The sequence below is a fragment of the Marmota flaviventris genome, chromosome 3 (genome assembly GCF_047511675.1).
Source record: "Marmota flaviventris isolate mMarFla1 chromosome 3, mMarFla1.hap1, whole genome shotgun sequence".
In the NCBI taxonomy this organism is placed as follows: domain Eukaryota; kingdom Metazoa; phylum Chordata; class Mammalia; order Rodentia; family Sciuridae; genus Marmota; species Marmota flaviventris.
Genome location: NC_092500.1, coordinates 6,580,463 through 6,599,683, shown reverse-complemented (window position 1 = coordinate 6,599,683; position 19,221 = coordinate 6,580,463). Strand labels below are relative to the sequence as shown.

The 19,221-nt window shown below is 59.9% G+C and overlaps 1 protein-coding gene across 4 annotated transcripts in view; it reads right to left on the bottom strand.

Annotated features, from left to right (window-relative positions):
• Positions 1 to 1,387: 1,387 nt before the first annotated feature.
• Nfam1 (NFAT activating protein with ITAM motif 1) overlaps positions 1,388 to 19,221 on the bottom strand; it is a 32,103-nt gene continuing 14,269 nt past the window's right edge. Inside the window, exons 2-6 of one of the 4 annotated variants that reach the window (XM_071609423.1) lie at positions 18,351 to 18,686; positions 17,051 to 17,163; positions 12,684 to 12,782; positions 4,663 to 4,749; positions 1,388 to 3,278 (exon numbers count right to left, since the gene is read on the bottom strand). In XM_071609423.1, coding sequence (XP_071465524.1) covers positions 3,219 to 3,278; positions 4,663 to 4,749; positions 12,684 to 12,782; positions 17,051 to 17,163; positions 18,351 to 18,686 — 695 coding nt within the window. In that variant the 3' untranslated portion in view covers positions 1,388 to 3,218. Of the gene's footprint in view, positions 3,279 to 4,662; positions 4,750 to 5,859; positions 7,722 to 10,028; positions 11,287 to 12,683; positions 12,783 to 14,144; positions 14,751 to 17,050; positions 17,164 to 18,350; positions 18,687 to 19,221 lie in introns of those variants that run through there. The other 3 variants (XM_071609424.1, XM_071609425.1, XM_027954571.3) reach the window with 3 other exon arrangements.

Sequence of the window (19,221 nt, the reverse complement as noted above, 5' to 3'; positions counted from 1 at the left end):
AGGTTTGTCGGTAACTTGATTTCAGGTTAGTGAGGGCTGGAGGCCAGAGCGGTGGCAGCGCCCGGCTGAGGCTGCCCGCGGAAGTCCTGCGGTCCTGGCTGGGAAGGGAACCCAGCCTCACGGAGCATCAGGATTGGAGCCACGGGCACATGTTCCCATGGAAACTCAGCTGCACAGAAGCCTCTGGAATTTTTTTTTTTCTTGCTGAAGAGGGGCCACTGCTCCTGCACCCACTTCAGGATCCTGGGCTCGGTTTCCAGGAAGGATTTTCTCATGTTCGCGTGTGTTGGGAGGAGCAGGCGCTAGGGAGGGTGGGTGGCTGAAACCCTCTGGAGCCCCAGACAGGGGCCATGATTTCTAGCCATTTATCACCCTGGAAGAGGCCAAGGGTAAGGAGCCTGCCGGGTCAGAAGTCCTTGAAGACTCAGATGCCCTGAGGCTCTGAAGAGCAGGTGGCCTTGGAGGGTGGGCAGGCTGGGCCAGAGGGAGAGTGGGCTGTCCCTCGGGGCAGGGCAGGGGCAGGCAGAGGCCGCATCACTAAGACCCTGAGCCACAGGGCGGCCCTTTGGCCTGGGCCTCCTTCCCTCCTAAGCTCTGTCCACGCTCAGGACGGTGGCAACCACCCTTCCTTGGCGGAGCTCCAAGGACCCCTCCCCCCTGTCCTACTCTATCATCTTCTCCTCTTCCGGGGACCCCCTGGCCCCAGAACCCCTCTCCTCCCTCTCTGCTCTCCTTGCCCACGCTCCGGCCCTGGACAGCTCCCGCCTGTCGCCTGAGCAGGCTGCTTCTCCACAGCTGTGGCGTCCCGCCCAGGGAAGCCTGTCCCCCACTCAGCACACTCCCTGGGCTCTGCCCAGCAGCCTGCTTCTCTGAAGGATGAATCCGGGAGGGAACTGCACCCGCTGAGCCCTGCGAGAGCCAGGGAGTCCTCCACCGTCCTCTCAGACACACCGAGTGGCCTGAGGGTCACTGGAAACCAAGGCTCGGGAGGGCCAGGCCTTGCTAAGTCACACTGTGGCTGGAAGTGGAGCTGGGGGCCAGGAGGCCCAGTGGCCACCCTGCCCTAGAGGGGCAGCTCCTCTCTCTCTCCCGAGTCACAGCTGCTCCCTCGCTGTCTCCTGCTCCCCTGGACCCTGCACCAGCTCACCTGAGTCTCTCGGTCCTGGCGGCCTGGGGCCAGGTGCCCAGTCTTCTGTGCTGCCCACTGGGAGTCCCAGGAATTCTCCCCCCAGCCTCCCTCCCGTCAAAGACCCTCTCAGAGTCCCCCCTTCACCCTCTTCCTCCTCTTTCCCCCTCTCTGCTCACTCACTGGAGCCCACGGCACCTGCTGGCCCCTGGCTCTGCACCCATCTGGCAAAGTCTGTGTCCAGAGCTCAGTACTCCAGGGTGTCTCAGGCCACAGACAGGAGCCGGGATTTTATTCCACGTGAAATGGGAACCAGGGGTGGTTTTGAGCAGGGCAGGGATCCTGGAGCTGCTGGGTAGAAGAGACCGTGGGCAGGGCCACTGCAGGGGGCTGTGATGGGGGGCCTGGGCCAGGGCACACTGAAGTCCCTGCCAGGGTCCCCTCACTCCCCTGGAGAAGGCTGGAAAAGCCCAAGTCCCAGTCAGGAGGTCCAGGGGTCAAGGACAGAGAGGCCCAGGAGGCGGGGAGGCAGGCCTGGCCAAGAGGCTCCTCTGGTCCTGCTGGCTGCAGTTTTCACTCCCCTGACCCCCACCACAGGCTGCTGGAGGCTGAGCCTGAAGCTGGCTCTGAGCGAGGCTGCTGCCCTCCCTCCACAGGATTGGACCTCACCAAACTCAGCCTCCGCAGCCCAGCCTGGTGATCCTGCTCCGGGCGGCCTAGAACCAAGTCAGGAGGCCAACGACCATCGTATGGGCCCAGGGAGGCCCCGTGCCACCTAGCAGAGTGCCTGGGGACATCTGGAGGTCATCAGGGCCACCCTCAGCCTTCCTTCCCCCACAGAGGACCTGACCTGCCGAGCAGGAGGTGCTGACCGAGTGCTGGTGGCCCAGGGCTGCTTGGGTCCCCCACCCTACATGGGGATATCATAGTGGCCTTGAGGCACCCTAGAGACTTCTGGAGCAGCCTGGGAGGTGAGGAAAGACTGAGCCTGGGGAGGACCCAGGGGGAGGGGACAGATGACCGCCTGTGTGACCCTGAGCCCGCCTGCCTGGGGAACAGTGGTTCAGCTACCTTGCGGGGCTGCTTCCAGGGTGAGACGAGGAGTCACTTGAGCACCCGGAGGAGCAGACAGGCTCTGGGTCAGGCCCTGGGGAGCCACTGTTCTCCCAGCCTCCACCGCAACACAGAGACCGTCTGCCCATCCAGGGTGGCCAGGCACCACGCCAGGCAGCTGGACTACCCCGGGAAAGGGGAGGGCTGAGGCAGCCGGGGTGGGCACGGTGTCCCATCTGGCTCAACACAGGGGGCAGGAATGGGGCCGAGGACGGGAGTCAGAGGAGGCTGGATGGAGCTGCAGGTGGTGGGCTCAGGACCTGCTAGACAGAGGGTCGTTGGGGGATAGGGTCTTGGGGTGGAAGGGAGGAGCCAGGCCACGGAGACAACCCGGGGAGCCTCGCGGGGAGAGGGGAGAGCTCTGGCCACTCACCCAGCTCCTGCTCAGCTGGGCCTCTGCTGCACCCTAACACACCAGAACCCCCTTCTCAACAGCGTGCACAGGACCCTTTCTGCTCCAGGCCCCAGTCTGACGACAACCGCTTGCACATCCTCAGCCTGCGTATCTGCCCATTGAGCCCCGTCTTGAGCCCCATGCTTCCCATGCCAGCCTCCTCCTCTGGGCAGGTGGGGTGTTCACCTCTCCCCCCTTGCACTCAGCACCGATGGGGGCCCTCGCTGTGTTCTCTCGGAAGACTCATGGGCTGCGCAGCAAGATGCCGGCTGGCACCAGGTGAGCCACACACACGGCTCTGTGGGCAGGCCAGGGCGGGTGAGGAGGCCTTCAGGAAGAGGCTGGGTCCAAGCGAGCCCCCAGGGACTGAGCAGCACTTCGCCAGCTGCAGCAGGGGAGGGAGATGGGACAGCCCAGGAAGGACCTGAAGATGGGAAGCACTTGTCTGGGTGCAGGATGAGGGCCTCGGGTGTGAGGCTGAGGCCATGGGGCGGGCCCTCACTCAGGTCAAGTTCTTGGGTTCAGGTCAAGGCCACACCCTGGGCTTCTGATCCAGGACAAGCCCCACGGCTGGTAGAACCTGGCCTAGAGATTTTCATAGACCAGGTTCAATTCCCTGTCGTCCTCAAACCTACGCAGCCTCTCCTGGGAAAGAAGGAATGGGGAGGAATAGAAAGAGGGAGAAAGGAAGGGGTGGGGAGAGAGGAAGGGGTGGAGAGAGAGGAAGAAGAGATAAGAAAAAAGAGAAAGGGATAAAGAAGGAAGGAAAGAGAGAAGGAAGGAAGGAAGGAACATTAGGTAGGTAAAAGTGAACTTGCAGTAATTTAGTTTTCATGGGAGGCAAACACATCACTTCCTGCCCCCCACCCCAAGGCCACCCCACTAGCCTCTCCTGTCACCACGCTGCTGCCCCTGCCCCTGCCCTCCAACTACATCGGCCCCCTGCCTGCCTTGGGGCTTCCCTGCATGCTCTGCCCCACGCACCCCACTCCCTGACTCCCTCCCCCTCACCTTGCAGGGCTCAGGGTCTCAGGGAGCCCTCCCTGCCCCCAGCCCTGGCCTGGGCCCTTCTTGGAACCCACCCCTCACCATGGGACTTTATATGTCTCTGCGTGTCCGTGGGGTCAGTGACTTTGTTCTTACAGGCCAAGGCTCCCAGAGGACAGGGACATACCTCGCTCCTCTGTCCAGCACCCAGGGACTGGACAATGGTAGGCACTGCCTGACATCTTTAGGGGACCTCGAGGCCCTGCTTATCAGGGCCTAATCTGGAGCTTGAGAATGAGATTCACCATGCAGTCCCAACCTGGGCTGGGGGGGCACCCTGCACACCCTGCCAGCTCTTCCATGGTGCCTGGGGACCCCCCCTTGGGGGCTCCTATCCGGCTTGACACCCTTTGCACTTTATAACGTTCAAAGCTCCGGTGCGGGTGTTACTCTTTTGGGTTCTGGGATGGATGGTGTTGCAGGAAAACATCACTCATCCACTTTGCAGATGAGCAAACTGAGGTTAAAGAGAGAAAGTGTGATTGAGTAATTGACCCGAGGCCCCATCATGGTCCCAGCAGAGCCCTGACCAGGCCACCCAACCTGGCACAAACTCAGACTCCAGCTCTAAATTAGCGAAGCCCAGCCTGGGGACATCTACGTTCCCAGCACTGTCGACCAGATTGGCCTGTGTAGACACTGCGCTGTGCCCCTCAGGGGTAGCTCTAATGGCCACACTCATGGTGCCCACTCCTGGGCAGCCCTCTCAGCACAGCCGTCTCTCCTTGTGGCAATTCTGTGAGGTGGAGACTGTTTTAACTCTTCAGTTACAGACCAGGAGACAGCCCAGAGAAGGTAGTACCTTGGTCAGGGATGCACAGCTGCTGGGGGTGGCTCGGAAGTCGGAACCCCCTTTGCCTTGGGAGGGGGCTGGGAGACAACAGCTGGGGTGAGTTCTGCCATCTCCGCAGCCCCACTGTACAGACGAGAAGGTAGGGGCCCTGGAGAGCCGGGCCTGGCCTGCGCCCCAGCCTCCACATACCTGGGAGGGGCGGTTCCTGGCCGAGGGTGGGCTGCTGGCCTCGCTCTCGATGTAGGCGTAGACCTCGGGCTCGGGGTGCTCCAGGGCCTGCGGGAGAAAGACGGGGCGCAGGTCAGAGGCAGGTGCGGGGGAGCCGCAGCCCCAGCAGCCAGCCTCTCTGCCCGTCACTGTCCCGTCGTGTTGCGGGAGGCCAGGGGCAGGCAGTGCCATGCTGGAGTGGCCACACTGCCCCACGCACTGACCCACCAGGCCGTCTCTGCCACCTCACCTGCTCCCCTGCTCGCCCAGGGCCACGTCCTCTCTGCTCCAACCACCTCCTCAAGGACCTCAGCAGAGCGTGTGCTGGGCCCCGGGTCCAGACGCCCACTCACCTGGCAAGACGAGGGTCCCTGTCTGCCCCACCAGCCTGCCTGTCCTTGCCCTTGAGGGCACGGCCACCAGCAGCTCCTGGGTGACACTCACACCCACTGCTCCCTTGGGCACCCACCTGGCATCCGCCTCACTCCTGGTTCAAAGTCCTTACCCCTTCAAGGGTCCCAAGCCCACCCCACCAGCCTCTCCTGCCATCCACACCGTTAGGCCTCCCCCTGACCCACTGCCCATCGGGGGCTCACGGATAACCCAGGGTCCTTTGGGGCCACACTCCCCACCCGTCAAGCCTGGATCCTGGGGGGAGTCTGGAGCCCAGCTCCGGCTCTCGGTGCACCCCCCCCCATCATTTTCCTTGTACTCCTCCGCTGCCCCTCCCAGCCACCTGGTTCCAGCCATTCCCACTCCCCATTCTGACCACAGCCCACGCAGCCCAAGGCTCCCTGGTGAATGGGGAGCAGCACTGGGGCCAGGGCTGGGAGCCTGGCCTCGAGGCCCCCTGTACTCAGCTCCATCAGAGACTGGCTCTCCCCAGGCTCCTGCCAGACTGGGAGCCCCTGAGGCAGGGACTGTGTCTGGTTTGTCTCTGATTCCTGAACCTAAGCTGCTCTTGGCACAATGAGAGCACCACCAAGTCAACTATGAAGGGGCCACCTCCCTCATTTGGGAGTATCCCAGGGTCACACTCTCTTGGCCCAACCTCCAGAGGCCTGACCACAGACCTTAAGGTAGTAGAGAAAACCAGGCTTTGACGCCAGATGAGACCAAGTTCAACTCCTAGTTCTTTTTTTTTTTAAGAGAGAGGAGAGAGAGAGAGAGAATTTTAATATTTATTTTTTAGTTCTCGGTGGACACAACATCTTTGTTTTTTTTTGCATGTGGTGCTGAGGATCGAACCCGGGCTGCACGCATGCCAGGCAATCGCGCTACCGCTTGAGCCACATCCCCAGCCCAACTCCTAGTTCTAATATTTGCCAGCCAAGGGCAAACCCTTAAAAAAAAAAACAAAAAACTCTGTGCCTCAGTTTCTGCATCTATAAATGGGAGCTATCTTGAGGTCCAATGCAGGATTAAATGAGATATTATACACAAGGGGACCAACACAGAATTGGGCAAATAGTAGGTGCTTAATGAGCAGTGATTGAATGTCTTGAAGAAAGATATAATTGTCCTCCTCCCTCTGAAGCCCTAGCCTGGACTCACCCCAGACCTCACTGGGCTGCAGAGCAGAGCCCCCCAACAGCCTGAGCAAGAGGCAGCAGCCTTCCCTTCCCTGAGTGTACGTGTCATATGGATGCCGGCTGGTTGCCAAGGAGGCGGTTTCCCTGGCAACAGTCAAGCAGGGGTTGCTGAGGCAGGCTGGAGAGACAGGTGGTGCTCAGAGGCAGGAGGAGGGCGGGGAGGTGGGAGGGGAGGAGGGCGGGTGGCGCTGAGGAGCAGCGGGGCATGAAAACCCGCGTAATCAACCATTTGGCACTTGGGAGACCCTCGCACTTCAAGGGCATCTGACACAGGGATGCTGGGGTTCCCCAGAGGTCCTGTTTAGGGGATCTCTGAACCAGAAAGAGCGTGGGTCTTGGGAGAGAGGTTTCTAACCTGCCTCCTTCCCCGAGGAGGAACCCAAGGGAAGGAAACTTCCAAGGCCTTCTCTGACCCGTGCGGGTCCTCGCGCCCGTCCAGAGACCCAGGACGAGGTGTGCTGCTCAGTGGCCTGCACTCCCCACCCCTCCCCCAGGCCCGGGCCTCTCAGGTCTGACAGGCCGGACAGCCCCTCTGGGCTGGGCATTTCTGGTCGCAGAGCGGGGAGAAGCAGCCTCCTTGCCACGCCTCAGCGGGGTGGCAGGTCTGGGTCACAGGCGGCTCCTTCTGCCCCACCCAGTGCATGTGGGCTGCCTAGCACAGGTGATCCCCAGAGGCCGGGGCTATCCGAGCCAGAGAAGAGCACTTGCCCTGCGACCCTGCAGGCCTCAGACCCACAGAGTGAGCGTGCTGTGGCCAGGGCGGGTGCAAATGTGGGGCCGAGAGCAGCAGGGATGGCCACCAGCAGCTGCGAGTGCAGCCTGTGGCGAGGCCTGACCGGCTGGGTCATCACCTGCAGAGTCTGACTGCAGCAGCAGGCTGTGGAACACAGGGAGGAGGCAGGGCTGGCCTCTCAGTGGGTTGCCCGTGGGCTGTGCTGGGCAGTGGTCATTGGTCTAAGACTCAGGTCCTACGGCCTTTTGCCTCCTGCTGCCCAGGGTAATGGTGCTGACCTGCATGGTCACCAGCCAAGCAAAGCTGTGGCGTCAGTGCCAAGGCCATGGTCCTGGTGGGCTGAGGCAGGGCGGAGTCAGCTGCCTGGGGCCTGGTGCTGGGTCCCTGGGTGAGAGCTGAGGGTGCTGCATAGAAAGAGCTGACTCTAGGGAGAAAGAGCACCTGCTCTAGGTCGGGGCTCACGCGTCTGAAGTGAGTAGTCCCCTGCTCTGACGCCGTGGGGACGGCTTTTCCAGCACTGTGTCCCAGTTGGGTGTTAGAAAGGTCCTTTAGAGGCAAAGAGGAGCAGGGAGGGCTGGAAGAGAGAGCAGGAAGGGGACAGGGCCAGGCGGAGGGGTGGAGCTGAGGGGAGGGGACAAACGCTACCCAGGGAAGCGAGCTCCGCACCGATGCCCCACGGTGGCCACGATGTCCCTCTGTCCTGCACCCCGGCCACCCTGAAAAGGAAGAGACGATTCTGAGCACCTCTGTGCGCGGGGCGCTGGCTGCTGTGGGGCGGGAAGGAGGCTCCAGTCAGAGACGGAGAAAGGCCACAGGGTCTGGCTGGGGGTGAGGGAAGGAGAGGTCAGGAGAGCACCGGGAAGCCCTCGAGCAGAAAGCCGGAGGGAGACGCCCGGGGCGCAGAAGAGCCAGCGTGGGGCGCTGCAGTGGGTGGGCAGCACGCGGGGACATGAGCGCTTGGAGGTCGTGAGCTCTGACTTCAGGTGCCAGGGAGCTTCCAAAGGACCATGTGACTTTGAGAATTACTTCAAGGACTCCGTGTGCAGGGATCAGGACGGACTGGGCCCCAGCTCCTGGGCTCTAAACCCGCGTGCCTCCTCCTGGGCTCTCCGAGGGCCTTGCTGAGGGGGGCTTCTCGCGCACATCCACCTGCCCTCCCTCCCTCTTCCCTCACTGGGATGACACCTGCCCTGCAGTCTGTTGTCCCTCCCAGGAGTCCCCAGCTCCTCGCCGCCTCCCCTCTCAGGGACTTCTCTACAAGATCGCGGCTCCTCTAGTCCCCCTTGCCCCTCGGGGACCTCGCCACCAAGGCTCTGAGCAGAGGGGCACAACCTGTCAGTGGTTTAATGGGATCGCTCTGGCTGCTGCTATCCTAGGCAGACTGGGGACAAGGATAAAAATAGGCCACTGATTAGAGACCCACAGCAGCTCTCCAGGCAAGGGGCGGGGGAGGCCAGAGCAGAACCGGATCTGGATACGGTTTGAAGCAAGGTTTGCCGATGGGTCAGATTTGGGCGGTGATCAAAAGAGAGAAGGAAAGGACAGCTTCAAAATGTCTAGCCTGAGCCACAGGAGAACAGAGCACCGTTTCCTACGACGGGAAGGGCTGGAGGGAGATGCGCTTGTTGGCTAAAGAATTGGAGCTTGGTTGGAGGTGGATGCCCATTAGACATCCAAGTGAGGAGGGTCTGGCCTCCAGAGATGTCCGGGCTGGAGATACAAACTTGGAGGTAGGTGTTCAGCACCTTGAGGCCAAGTGAGGTCACCCGGAGAGGGGAGTGAGGAGCGAAGTCAGGGGTCCCAGCACTGGGCTCTGATGGTCACTCAATGTCCTGGAAGTGGGGCAGTGAGCCAGGGCAGGCTCAGGAGAGAGCAGAATGTCCCAGAATCAAGTGAAGACAGTATCAAGGGGGCTGGGGATGCGGCTCAAGGGGTATCGCGCCCGCCTGGCATGCATGCAGCCCGGGTTCAGTCCTCAGCACCACATACAAACAAAGTGTTGTGTCCGCCGGTAACTAAAAAAAATAAATATTAAAAAAAAAAGACAGTATCAAGGAGGAAGGAGAACTCAGTGGTATTGAAGCCAGATTTAAAGTTAGGTAGTCAGTGTAGTTAGATAAATCGGGTCTAATGCCGAGTGAAATCTAAAATGGAGGCCATGCTGGCAATGATTCCGGGAAACGCAGGACAACTCATGGAATGTTAATGAAGTCCTGAAAAGGCCCTAGGCCAAAGTCCACCTCAAAGAAAGGTTAATGAACAGCCCCCAGCAAAAAGGTGCTGACTCAGAAGTCCTTCCTGACCAGATTACTTCTTTGGCCCACCTGTGTCCCACCCCTCGGTCCTTCCCACCTACATTCCATCACTGAAAGAACTATAAAAAGGGGAGACAACATCCCTTCCACGGATTCCACCTCTTGGGTCCCCTTCTTCCTCCGGGAGAAGTCTTTTCTGCTGTCCTTTAATAAACTTCTAATTTCTACTCTGACCTTGCCTCGGCGTGCTTCTTTGGTGTTATTCTTCAACATTGGGGAAGCAAGAACTCGTCACCAGTCAACAGCGGTAACAGTATCAGTTGCTGTTGATTCTTCAAGGAAGAGGAGAACCAAGAACTGCCTGCTGGATTTCACAATTTGGAGTCATGGGTGTCCCGGAGGAGGGAGACTGTTCTCTGATTATGACAGAATCATCCAGAAATAAAAAACAGAATGATCACTGGGTGTGGTGGCGCATGCCTATAATCCCAGCTGCTTGGGAGGCTGAGGCAGGAGGATCATGGGTTCAAAGCTAGCCTCAGCAATAGTGAGGCACTAAGCAACTCAGTGAGGCCCTGACATTAAATAAAATACAAAATACAAAATGGGGCTGGGGATGTGGCTCAGGGGTTGAGTGCCCCTGGGTTCAAGCTCCAGTACCAAAAAAAAAAAAAAAAAAAAAAACAACCCAGAAAGAGCTCCAGAAAATAATAATTAAACCCTTGTAAAGTAAGCAAAACAGTTTTAAATAACCAGAAGGGCAAGGAAGAATTCTCAATGGGAAGTTTAGATTGAAAGATCATAAAAGTATGACATATCCAAAATCTTATGGGGCTGGGGATGGAGTTAAGTGATAGAGTGCTTGCTTCCCATGAGAAGGTCCTGGTTTGATCCTCAGTATCGAAAACAACAACAACAAAAATAGAATCTCCCCTGAATCTTTATGGGATGAAGTTAAAGCCATACTTAAGGTGAAGTTCACAGCCTGAAATGCACAAATTAGAAAAGAATGATCAAAAACTAAGTAGCTGGGCACAGTGGCACACACCTATAATCCCAGCAACTCAGGAGGCTGAGGCAGGAGGATCAAAAGTTCTGGGCTACTTAGTGAGACCCTGTCTCAAAATAAAAAATTAAAAGGACAGGGGATGTAGTTCAGTGGTAGAGCACCCCTGGGTTCAGTGCCCAGTACTGCCCAAAAAGAAGAAGAAGAAGAAAGAGAATTTAAAAATCCTTCCCAGAGGTCTTAGGCAGTACAATAAAGTAGGGGAGAGAAAAGGAGGTGGGAAGATTAGAAAGAAAAAAGTCAAATTTTGATGATTCATAGAGGACATGAATAGGCTCCAAGAAAATCCAAAGGAATCTATAGAGAAAGTATCAGAATTAATGAGTAAATTCAGCAAGATCACTCTATATAATGCCAATATGCAAATCAATCACATCTCTGCATACCAGCAGTAGGCGACTTGAAGACAGAGGTTGTACCTGTGCCCTAAAACCTCATCAAGAGGGTTCATGACACCATCGGCGTAGTCTATGACAGTGCTGGGCGCATAGTAGGCACACAGCCAACGTCTCCTGAGACCATTCTGATTGTTGTTAATGTCATTTTTCTTTGCCCAGGTCCAGTCCCAGCCGGTGGACCCTTGTCTCAAGGGCTTAGCAAAGTCCCGTGGTCTCTTGTCACACCTCCTTTATGGTCCTGAACCCCTCCTGGGACCTGCAGACAGTTGGGCCTCTGCCACACTCTCGAGTCAGCTGACCCCCAGAGGATACTGCACACAGGCAGCAAGATGCTTCAGTTGAAAGAGAGTCTCCTCCATTAAAAACAACCTTAGAGAAGGCTATTTATTCATGTGGAAAAATATTCATGAGAGATTGTAACATGGGGAAGCTGCAAACTCCAATTTTCTTTTTTTAAGAAAAGTGCCAGGCGTGGTGGCACAGGCCTGTCCTCCTAGCTATTTGGGAAGGTGAGGCAGGAGGATCCTGAGATCAAGGCCAGCCTGGGCAACTTGGTAAGACCCTGTTGCAAAAAAAAAAAAAAAAAAAAAAAGACTGGGGATGTAGCTCAGCAGGGGAGTGCTTCCCTAGCAGGCGCAAGGCCCTGAATTCATCTCCAATATCACAAAAGAAAAATAAGAAAGGTCTAGGAGCTGGGGGTGTAGCTCAGCGGGAAGCTCAGGTGTGAGGCCCTGGGTTCGATGCCTAGCATGAAACAAGTGAGTGCATATATAGGTCCCTTTCTATGCATTTATGGAAAAAAATATATATATACACATATATGTACATATATACACTCCTACGCGTGTGTGTGTGTGTGTGTGCATATCTGTGTGCACGTGGAGGCAAAGGTGTGCCCACCAACAGTGGACACCAGTGCCCTCGTAGGGGAGTCCCACCAGTGGCTGGGCGACGGAGCCCCTGTGGGGGAGTCTGAGGCCACATGTGAAGGAGCAGCTGGCGGGAACCCTGGGGGCGAGGCGAGGGCCCTTTGAGAACTGCCGCGTTCTGGGAGCTGTTAACGCTGCCCCACGGCCACCACCCGGTCCCCCGCCAGCGCTGCCGTGAATGTGCTCCACGTGGGGTTTTGTGGCATCGGATGAAGCCCCGATTCCGCTGTGAATCAGTGGCGGGGACAGGAGCAGCGGAGGCTGAGAATGCCCGCCTGGGGAGGCCGCGACCCTGCAGGGCTCTGAACCCCCAGGCCCGCAGGGAAGGGAGCCCAGCCCGCGGCTCTGGGTCCCACAGGACGGAGACCGGCTGACACTGGTGGCGTTTGTTCTCCACCTTCCCCACAGTGAGCACGGGCTTCCCAACTGGCAAAGAAGGTTCTCGCCCTCCTCAGCCCCAGCCCCAGGGGCAGGCCTCGTGCAGGGCCTCCTCTGCCTCTCCCCCACCAGAATGATGAAGACCCTGGTGGAAAACGCTTGCGACACAACAGGGTGTGGGACGCAGGGTCCCAGCTGTGTCCCGGCTGTGACGGCGAGGACAGAGGCAAAGCCCGAGGCGGGGAAGGCAGAGTGAACAGTGGGAAATCGCCCGTCTAGCAGGTGGCGGGCGCCTGGCCTCTTCTTCTCATGGTGTTTGCTGTTGCTGCCTCGAAGAGGCTGTGAGCCGGTGGACGTCATTGGTCAGAAGGAAATTTCTTCATTCCCCACCAAGTCTTTCCCTCACTGGCCCTGGTTCCAGAAGTGGAGGGGGTGCCAGGGAGGGTGTCTCCCTGTGCAGGCCCACCAGGGGCCCATGCATGGGCTCCCCTTGCACCTTCACAGACATTCCACAGGTAGGAATTCCTGTGCCCATTTTTCAGATGAGGAGCTTGAGGTTCAGACAGGTCCACAGCTGGCACGGACTGAGCCGGGGAGTTGGACCCTGAATGAGGCCCGAGCGAGGTGGAGGAGCCCAGGCCCTGGGACTCACCGTGTAGATGGATTCAGCCGCAGCCTGCGTGGGTCTGCTGGCCGAGCCTGGATCCGGGTGCTCCTTGGTGGTGTGCTTTTCTGGAACCAGCATCTGTTTCTGTGGAGAGAAAGGAGCAGGCTGCTGGGGTTGGGATGAGCAGCTCCCGGTTCCTCTACCTCACAAACCACCAGGAGAAAGGGTGGCAGACGTCACAGACCACGCAGAAATCCATCACTCACACCTTCCACCCGGCCTCCAGCACCTACAGGCCACCACGTGTGTGCCCGCGAGTGCCCGCGAGTGCCCGCGCTTAGGAACCCAAACCCACGGGGGCAGAGGATTGGCACAGGGGAGGCAGGGGCTGCAGGGCCTGGTGCCAGCGTGGCAGGACCCAGACCTGGAGCTGAGACTGTGGGTGGGCCCAAGCACGTGCCAGTCAGCTGGGCCTCGGGTCCCTCTGCCCCTTCCTGGCTCTGGCCTGGAGCAGGCCATGCCCCGCCCACCCCTGGCCTCCAGAAATAGCCCTCCTTTTTGAGACTGTTCAAGTGTTGAAGCGACGGCGAGGGCGAGCCCGGGGCGGCCAGCATACCCTGTCAGGCGGAGGTGCAGCCTTCCTGGCCTCCTGGACTCCAGGGCCTTTGGAGAGATGGACAGTGAACCGACGGCGCTACCAAAATGTGGTGCGTGAGCTGAGGGGCACGAAAAGGAGGAAACCAGAGGCCCTCCGAGGCCATGATGGCAGGATCTGAAGACAGAATCCATCAGCCAGGAGTGGGGCGCGTCCCAGGCACAGGGACCAGCACGCACCGGGACTGAGAGAAGGTCAGCGCGGCCGGCAGGTGGACCTGCCCAAGGTCAGGACGGCTGCGTGGACGGTGTGGGGGGACGGAGGGCAGCGAGCGGAGCCCCCGAGACACTGGTGGAGCCGGGCCGGCCTGGGGAAGGCCAAGGGCCTGGGGAAGGCCAAGGGCCAGCGACAGTCGGAGGCGCAGAGGGGTCGGCCGGACGACCCTTCATCGCAGGCACCACGCTGCTAAGAGTGGAGTGACACCGCCTCGTCGTGGGGCAGGAGCTAATTAAAAACCCTGGCGGCCTGCCAACCCAGCCCATTTACTCGGGATTAGCTCTGAGAGCCACTTAACTCCCAGGCAGCAGACGGCGCCGCCCCAGTCCCAGCTGTAATGGCTGGGAACACGGAGCCGGGCCCGTCAACCAACCTGCAGCCAACCAGCCCTCCGTCCCCTCTGCTCGGCACAGGAGGAAGTGAAGGCTCAGAGAGGGCAGGGGCCTTGCCAAGGCCACACAGCCGGGAAGCATCTGAGGCAGCACTCGAACCCAGGCCCGCGTTCCACCGAGACGCTGACCGACTTCACCTGGAGGTGTTCTCCACCTGTCTTGCTGAATGCAGGTCTCACGGACAGGGTTGGACAGGCGCTGGCATGTGTGCGGTACTTTACAGTTGACAAAGACCCCTGGGACTTGTCCTTATTCTCATTTAATTCTTGTCACAGCCTGAGGAGGTGGGCATGGATGGCTCACCTAACCAAGAGGAGACTGAGGCTTGTCCAGCCGGGAAGTGGCTGCCCTCCGAGCAGGCCTAGGGGTCCTGTCCTCAAATCCCCTGCACTGCAGCCTCTGGAGGCCACCATTTCTGTCAGAGGTGATGGTCACCCCGGGCACCTCGGTGCCTCTTCTTGTCAAGACAACTGGGATCCCAGTCCTCTCCCCGGCGAGCCAGCCGGCCCGGGGTGGCCAAGGGTGGGGGATGGGAGCTCCCAGGCAGGGCTCTCCTGGGGTCCCCTGGGACCAGCTGTCCGGAAAGTGCGGCCCCTGGATGCCAGACACCTCCCCAGGCGCACGCTGGACCTGGCTGGGCACGGAGGACACCATGGTGTGGCCTCCTGGGCCTCCTTGTGGGTGGGTGGGGTCGTCCCTGACATCCAGGGAGGCGAGTGCCCCTGGGGGTCCCAGGACGGAGCCCCAAGCCTGCAGGCGAGGTGGTGTGCAGAGGAGCAGGACGGGAAGGGGGAGGAGAGCCAGGAGGCTGCCAGGCAAGGTCACAGAAGGTCGAGCCGCGTCTTGACCCTGTGGGCAGCGGACCCACCAGGGCAGGGAGCGGTCAGGTTGGCATTTTGTAGGCTCCCTCTGGTCCCCCAGGCGCAGGGTGATCGGAGGTTGGGGCAGTGGGGAGAAGGTGGGGGGCCTCCCAGCGGGGGCTCAGGAAGCCTGGGCCCGGCAGAGGGGGCTCCGTGGGAGAGCAGATGGGGGCCACTTTGCTGTCGTCGCAGGTGTGAGAAGCTCTGTCCCTGGAGCCAGCTCTGCCGGGTCAAGCTGTGGGCGTTTGTGCTTTCAAAGGTGATTTTTTTTGTACCAGGGATTGACCCCCAGGAGCACTTAACCACTGAGCCACACCCCAGCCCTTTTCGTATTTATTTAGAGACAGGGTCTCGCTGAGTTGCTCAGTCTGGCTTTGAACCTGAGCTCCTCCTGCCTCAGCCTCCTGAGCTGCTGGGATTCCAGGCGAGGGCCACTGTGCCCGGCTTCTCAATGGTGATCTCCAAGTGGAGAAACCAGCCAGGGCAGCCCCCCGGCCGTGCCCCGCTCCGCACACCAGGGCTGATGCTGCCCGTGGCTCGGGAAGCCTGGCCACCCTTAGGGTCCTCCTCTAAAGTAGGAGGGATGGTGCTGCCTTGCCCCTGTTGTGCCCGGTCACCTCCAAGTCACTTCTGGTGTCAGTGTGCCTGTCACCTGTCATTCCACCCGCAAGCCCTGACTAGGTGCCAGGGCTCCCCAGGACACACCAAGTCCCCACCCTGCAGGGGCCGTGCTCTGGAGGAGCGAGCCGTGTGAACCCAGAAGCCAGCACGGTCAGCGGAGGACGGGAGGCAGAGGCCTGTGTTCCAGAAGAGGGGTGATAGGTTGCGGGACCAGGTGGGCAGCAAGGGAGAAGGGGCTGGCCCGGGGCAGCCTGTGGGGTCAGATGGGCTGAGAGGGGAGGAATACAAGCCCAAGGCTTGGGCCTGAGGGTCTGGTGCCCGAGGCCATTGGCTGAGATGCGGAAGACTGCGGGGTGTGGCGGGGTGAGGGGGTGGGGGGCGTCAGAGGGCTGCTCTGGACATCAGATGGGGAGGCCTTGGGCTCCACACAGCTCCCTGGGGGGAGCTCGGAGGGCTATGGGGGTGTCGCGGATGCATGGGGAATGTAGCCCCCGGAACAGAGTCCCCCCCAGGGAAGAGCTCCGAGGAGGGAGCCTGGGCTGTGCCAAGGCCCTGTGGCCCTCCAGCCAGGTCAGGGCTCCTCTCATGCAGGCGCCGTGGTCACCTCCATTTCCAGGACGGAGGCCTGTCCTGGTCTCTGAGCACCCGGGCTCCCCTGGGGCCCTGCACTCCCCTTGCAGCCCCGAGGCAGGCGCAGCTCTCCTGCCCGGCAGCCCCACTGGGGAAACGGAGGCATGGGGGAGGCCAGCACCCTGCCCACGCTCTCAGAACTGGCAGATAAATGGCAGAGGTGGCACATAACCAGGCCGGGGCTGTCTTCTTCCGCGTCCCCCAACCTCGACTGCCACAGTTTCATAACAGGTCATAACTGTTTGTCGGGTAATGGTCCCACCAGACTGTGAGATCTTAGCCCATTGTGTTCCCCCTGGTAGCCCCTGGTACAGGGCCTGGCATGCAGTAGGTGCTCAGCTAATATCTATTAAAGGAAGAAATGCACGTGCTTAATAATGGCTGTGCAAAGGCCCTGTGGTATGGGCTGCACTGGGGCAGGGAACACGCAGAGACAGGCACAAAGCAAGGAACCAGGGCCGGGCAATGAGAACGAGGGCACCCCACCCAGAAACACTCTTCCCAGGAAGGTGCCGACCACCGCACAGCAGGGACCAGCAGCCAGATGACGAGCAGGAGCTTGTGCGCCCCCACCTGGACCCCAGCCCCACCCTGCCCCGTGCCTCACGCTCCCCAGCCGTGAGATGGGAAGAAACCTCCTCACAGAGGGGACAGGTGAGGGCACGTGGGGACGCTGGGCACATGCTCTCTCGGGCTCCTTTTCCTTCCAGGTTATTGGGATGAAGAGACCAGGCAGGAGCTCCCACCGCCTGAGCCAGAGACGCTAAGCGCGAGGACTCGCGTCCCCCGTCAGGTTCTCAGAGGCCCGAGGACGGGGAGACACAGGGGAGTCCTGGTTTCTTGCAGTACGCTCGGCAGGGGCCTGGGGGAGGCGCAGGTAGGAGGGATGCACGAGGGTCCACAAGGGACAACGTTTACAGGAGCAGATGTGCCCTTGCCAGGGCCCAGGACGCCCTGCGTGGGGCTGTTGGGCAGCCCCTCTGCCCTGGGAGGCCCGCGGCCCACCCTGTGTGCTATTGCTGTGTGTCTGTCCCGTACCTTTTTCCAGAGCAGCAGAGCTGTGCCCAGCACGCCCAGGGCAGTCAGGAGGCCGGTGAAGCTGAAGAGCAGGGGCTTCTGGACGCTCTGCGGGGGGTCCCGGTACCCTGTGTCTAGGAGGAAGGGCAGGAGAGCGGAGGGTTAGGGCCCAGGAGGAGCCAGGGCCCAGCCTCACCAACCCCGGCCCACAGCCCCACGCTCTCCTTCACCAGGGACCCTCCCCACAAGGCCCCCGGGTCCTCATCTCAGGCTCGCTTTGCTGAACCTCAGGGGTAAGTGGCCTGCCTCAGCTTTCTTGAAGGACAAGGACCGTGGCCTTTCTTCTTTAGGGCCTGCCTTGGTGAACCGGCTCCCCGGGGGCTGCCTGTGGGACCCAGGGTGAGTCACGTCGTCTTTCAGGGGCTCCGCTTTTCTCTATTTAAAACGGTGATAACGCGGATGGGTGTGGTGAGGGTTGGAGACAGGTTGGTACTGGGACTGACAGGGGGCTGGGGGGACTCACGGGGCCGCTCCCAAGCCCCCATCCATCTCTCCTTCTCTTGCTCCTGCTCTTTATCTGGTTGGCACAAACAGAGTGCCACCCAAGGGGCAGGCGCATCAGTGCTATTTATCAAAGTTCCTCCTATTGCCTGACACCGGCCCCTTGGTGCAGGGCCTCACTGGGCCGCACCAAAGTCCTTGACAGACTGGGTGCAGTGACACGGGCCTGTAATCCAACAACTTGGGAGGCCGAGGCAGGAGGATCACAAATTTGAGGCCAGCCTCAGCAAGTTAGTGAGACCCTGTCTCACAATAAAAAATAAAAAGGGCTGGGGATGCGGCTCAGTGGGAAAGTGTCCAGCCCCTTTCAGTGGGAATCACAGAGGCAGGCCAGAGAATATGGCTTTGGTGATAGGCTTGTTCTTAACTTTCAGGGGTCTCACGTCTTTAAGAATGTGATCAAAACTCGGAATTTATTCCCAGAAAGATGTACATGAACCAAGTGCTTATTCATCCACACACCTGATTCTGCAGAGACCCCCCTCCCCCTCCGCCGTAGTGCTCATGGGACACTGAGACCAAAAGGCCAGTGACCTCTCTTAGGTCACCTGCCAGAGGTGGCTAGAGGCAGAGCCACAGCCCAGCCCCTCCCCAGCCCCTTTCTACACCTTCGGGCAGGGGGCTCTCTGGGGATGCTCTGTTCTGCTTTGCCAACACCGAAGGTCAAGGCCGCCAGCTCCCCCCTTCACATCCTGGGCCCCCAGCTCTGCCAGGTGACCCCAGCGGCCCCTTACCCTGGAGGAGGCAAGAGGGGCCTCACCTCTGACCAGGATGAAGGTACTGTTGCCAGTGACGGTGACGGTGGAGCTTGGCCAGAGGAGGCAGCAGTAGTAGGAGCCTGTGGCCGAGGCGTTGGGCAGCCTGAGGGTGACTCTGCAGTCCAGCGTGTAGGTCTGGTTCTCGGTGCCCGAGGCGGGTCGGCAGCCGGTGGGCTGCTTCCTGCTGGTCCTGCCCTGGAGATCCACGTGGAAGTAGCTGACAGTGAAGGGCTGGAATTTGGGGGTGTACTGGTAGGTGATTTTGCAGGTGAAGGAGACGGCGGAGTTGGCCAGGGAGGCCACAATGGGGAGGCCAGTGTGGGTCACCGACTGCCCTCCTGCAGGAGAAGCAACAGGAGACAGGTCACATGAGGCTACCTCCACCTCAGCTGCGTCCCGTGAGGACCAAGGGTCACTCCTCCCATGCCCTCACCATGCACAGATGTTGTGCTGAGCACGACACACACAACTACACCTCTCCTGATACACCCCGAGGCCAGGCAAGAGCCCTGTTTTGCAGAGGCAGAGACTGAGGGTCAAAGAGGTCCAGTCACTAGCTCCTGATCCCTCACCAGGGCTGTGCTCCCAATCCCTCGCCCCTGCCAAAGGCCAAGAGGCTGCGCTGAGTAAAAGCATAGCTGGAGAATGAGGAGCAAAGAGGCAGGAAAATGCGATGAACCCCCGAGTTTCCTGGCAGTGCTCGGTGCGGGAGCAGGTCCTCCCACACCTCTCGGTGCCAGAGGAAGAGGCAGGTGGCCAGGCAGCCGAGGAGACAAGCCTTTCCCAGAATCACAGCTCGGGGAGGATGTGTCAAGTTGCTGTGGAGTATGACAAGTGAGACCCCAGAGGGGAGCCGTTTCCAGCAACGCAGAG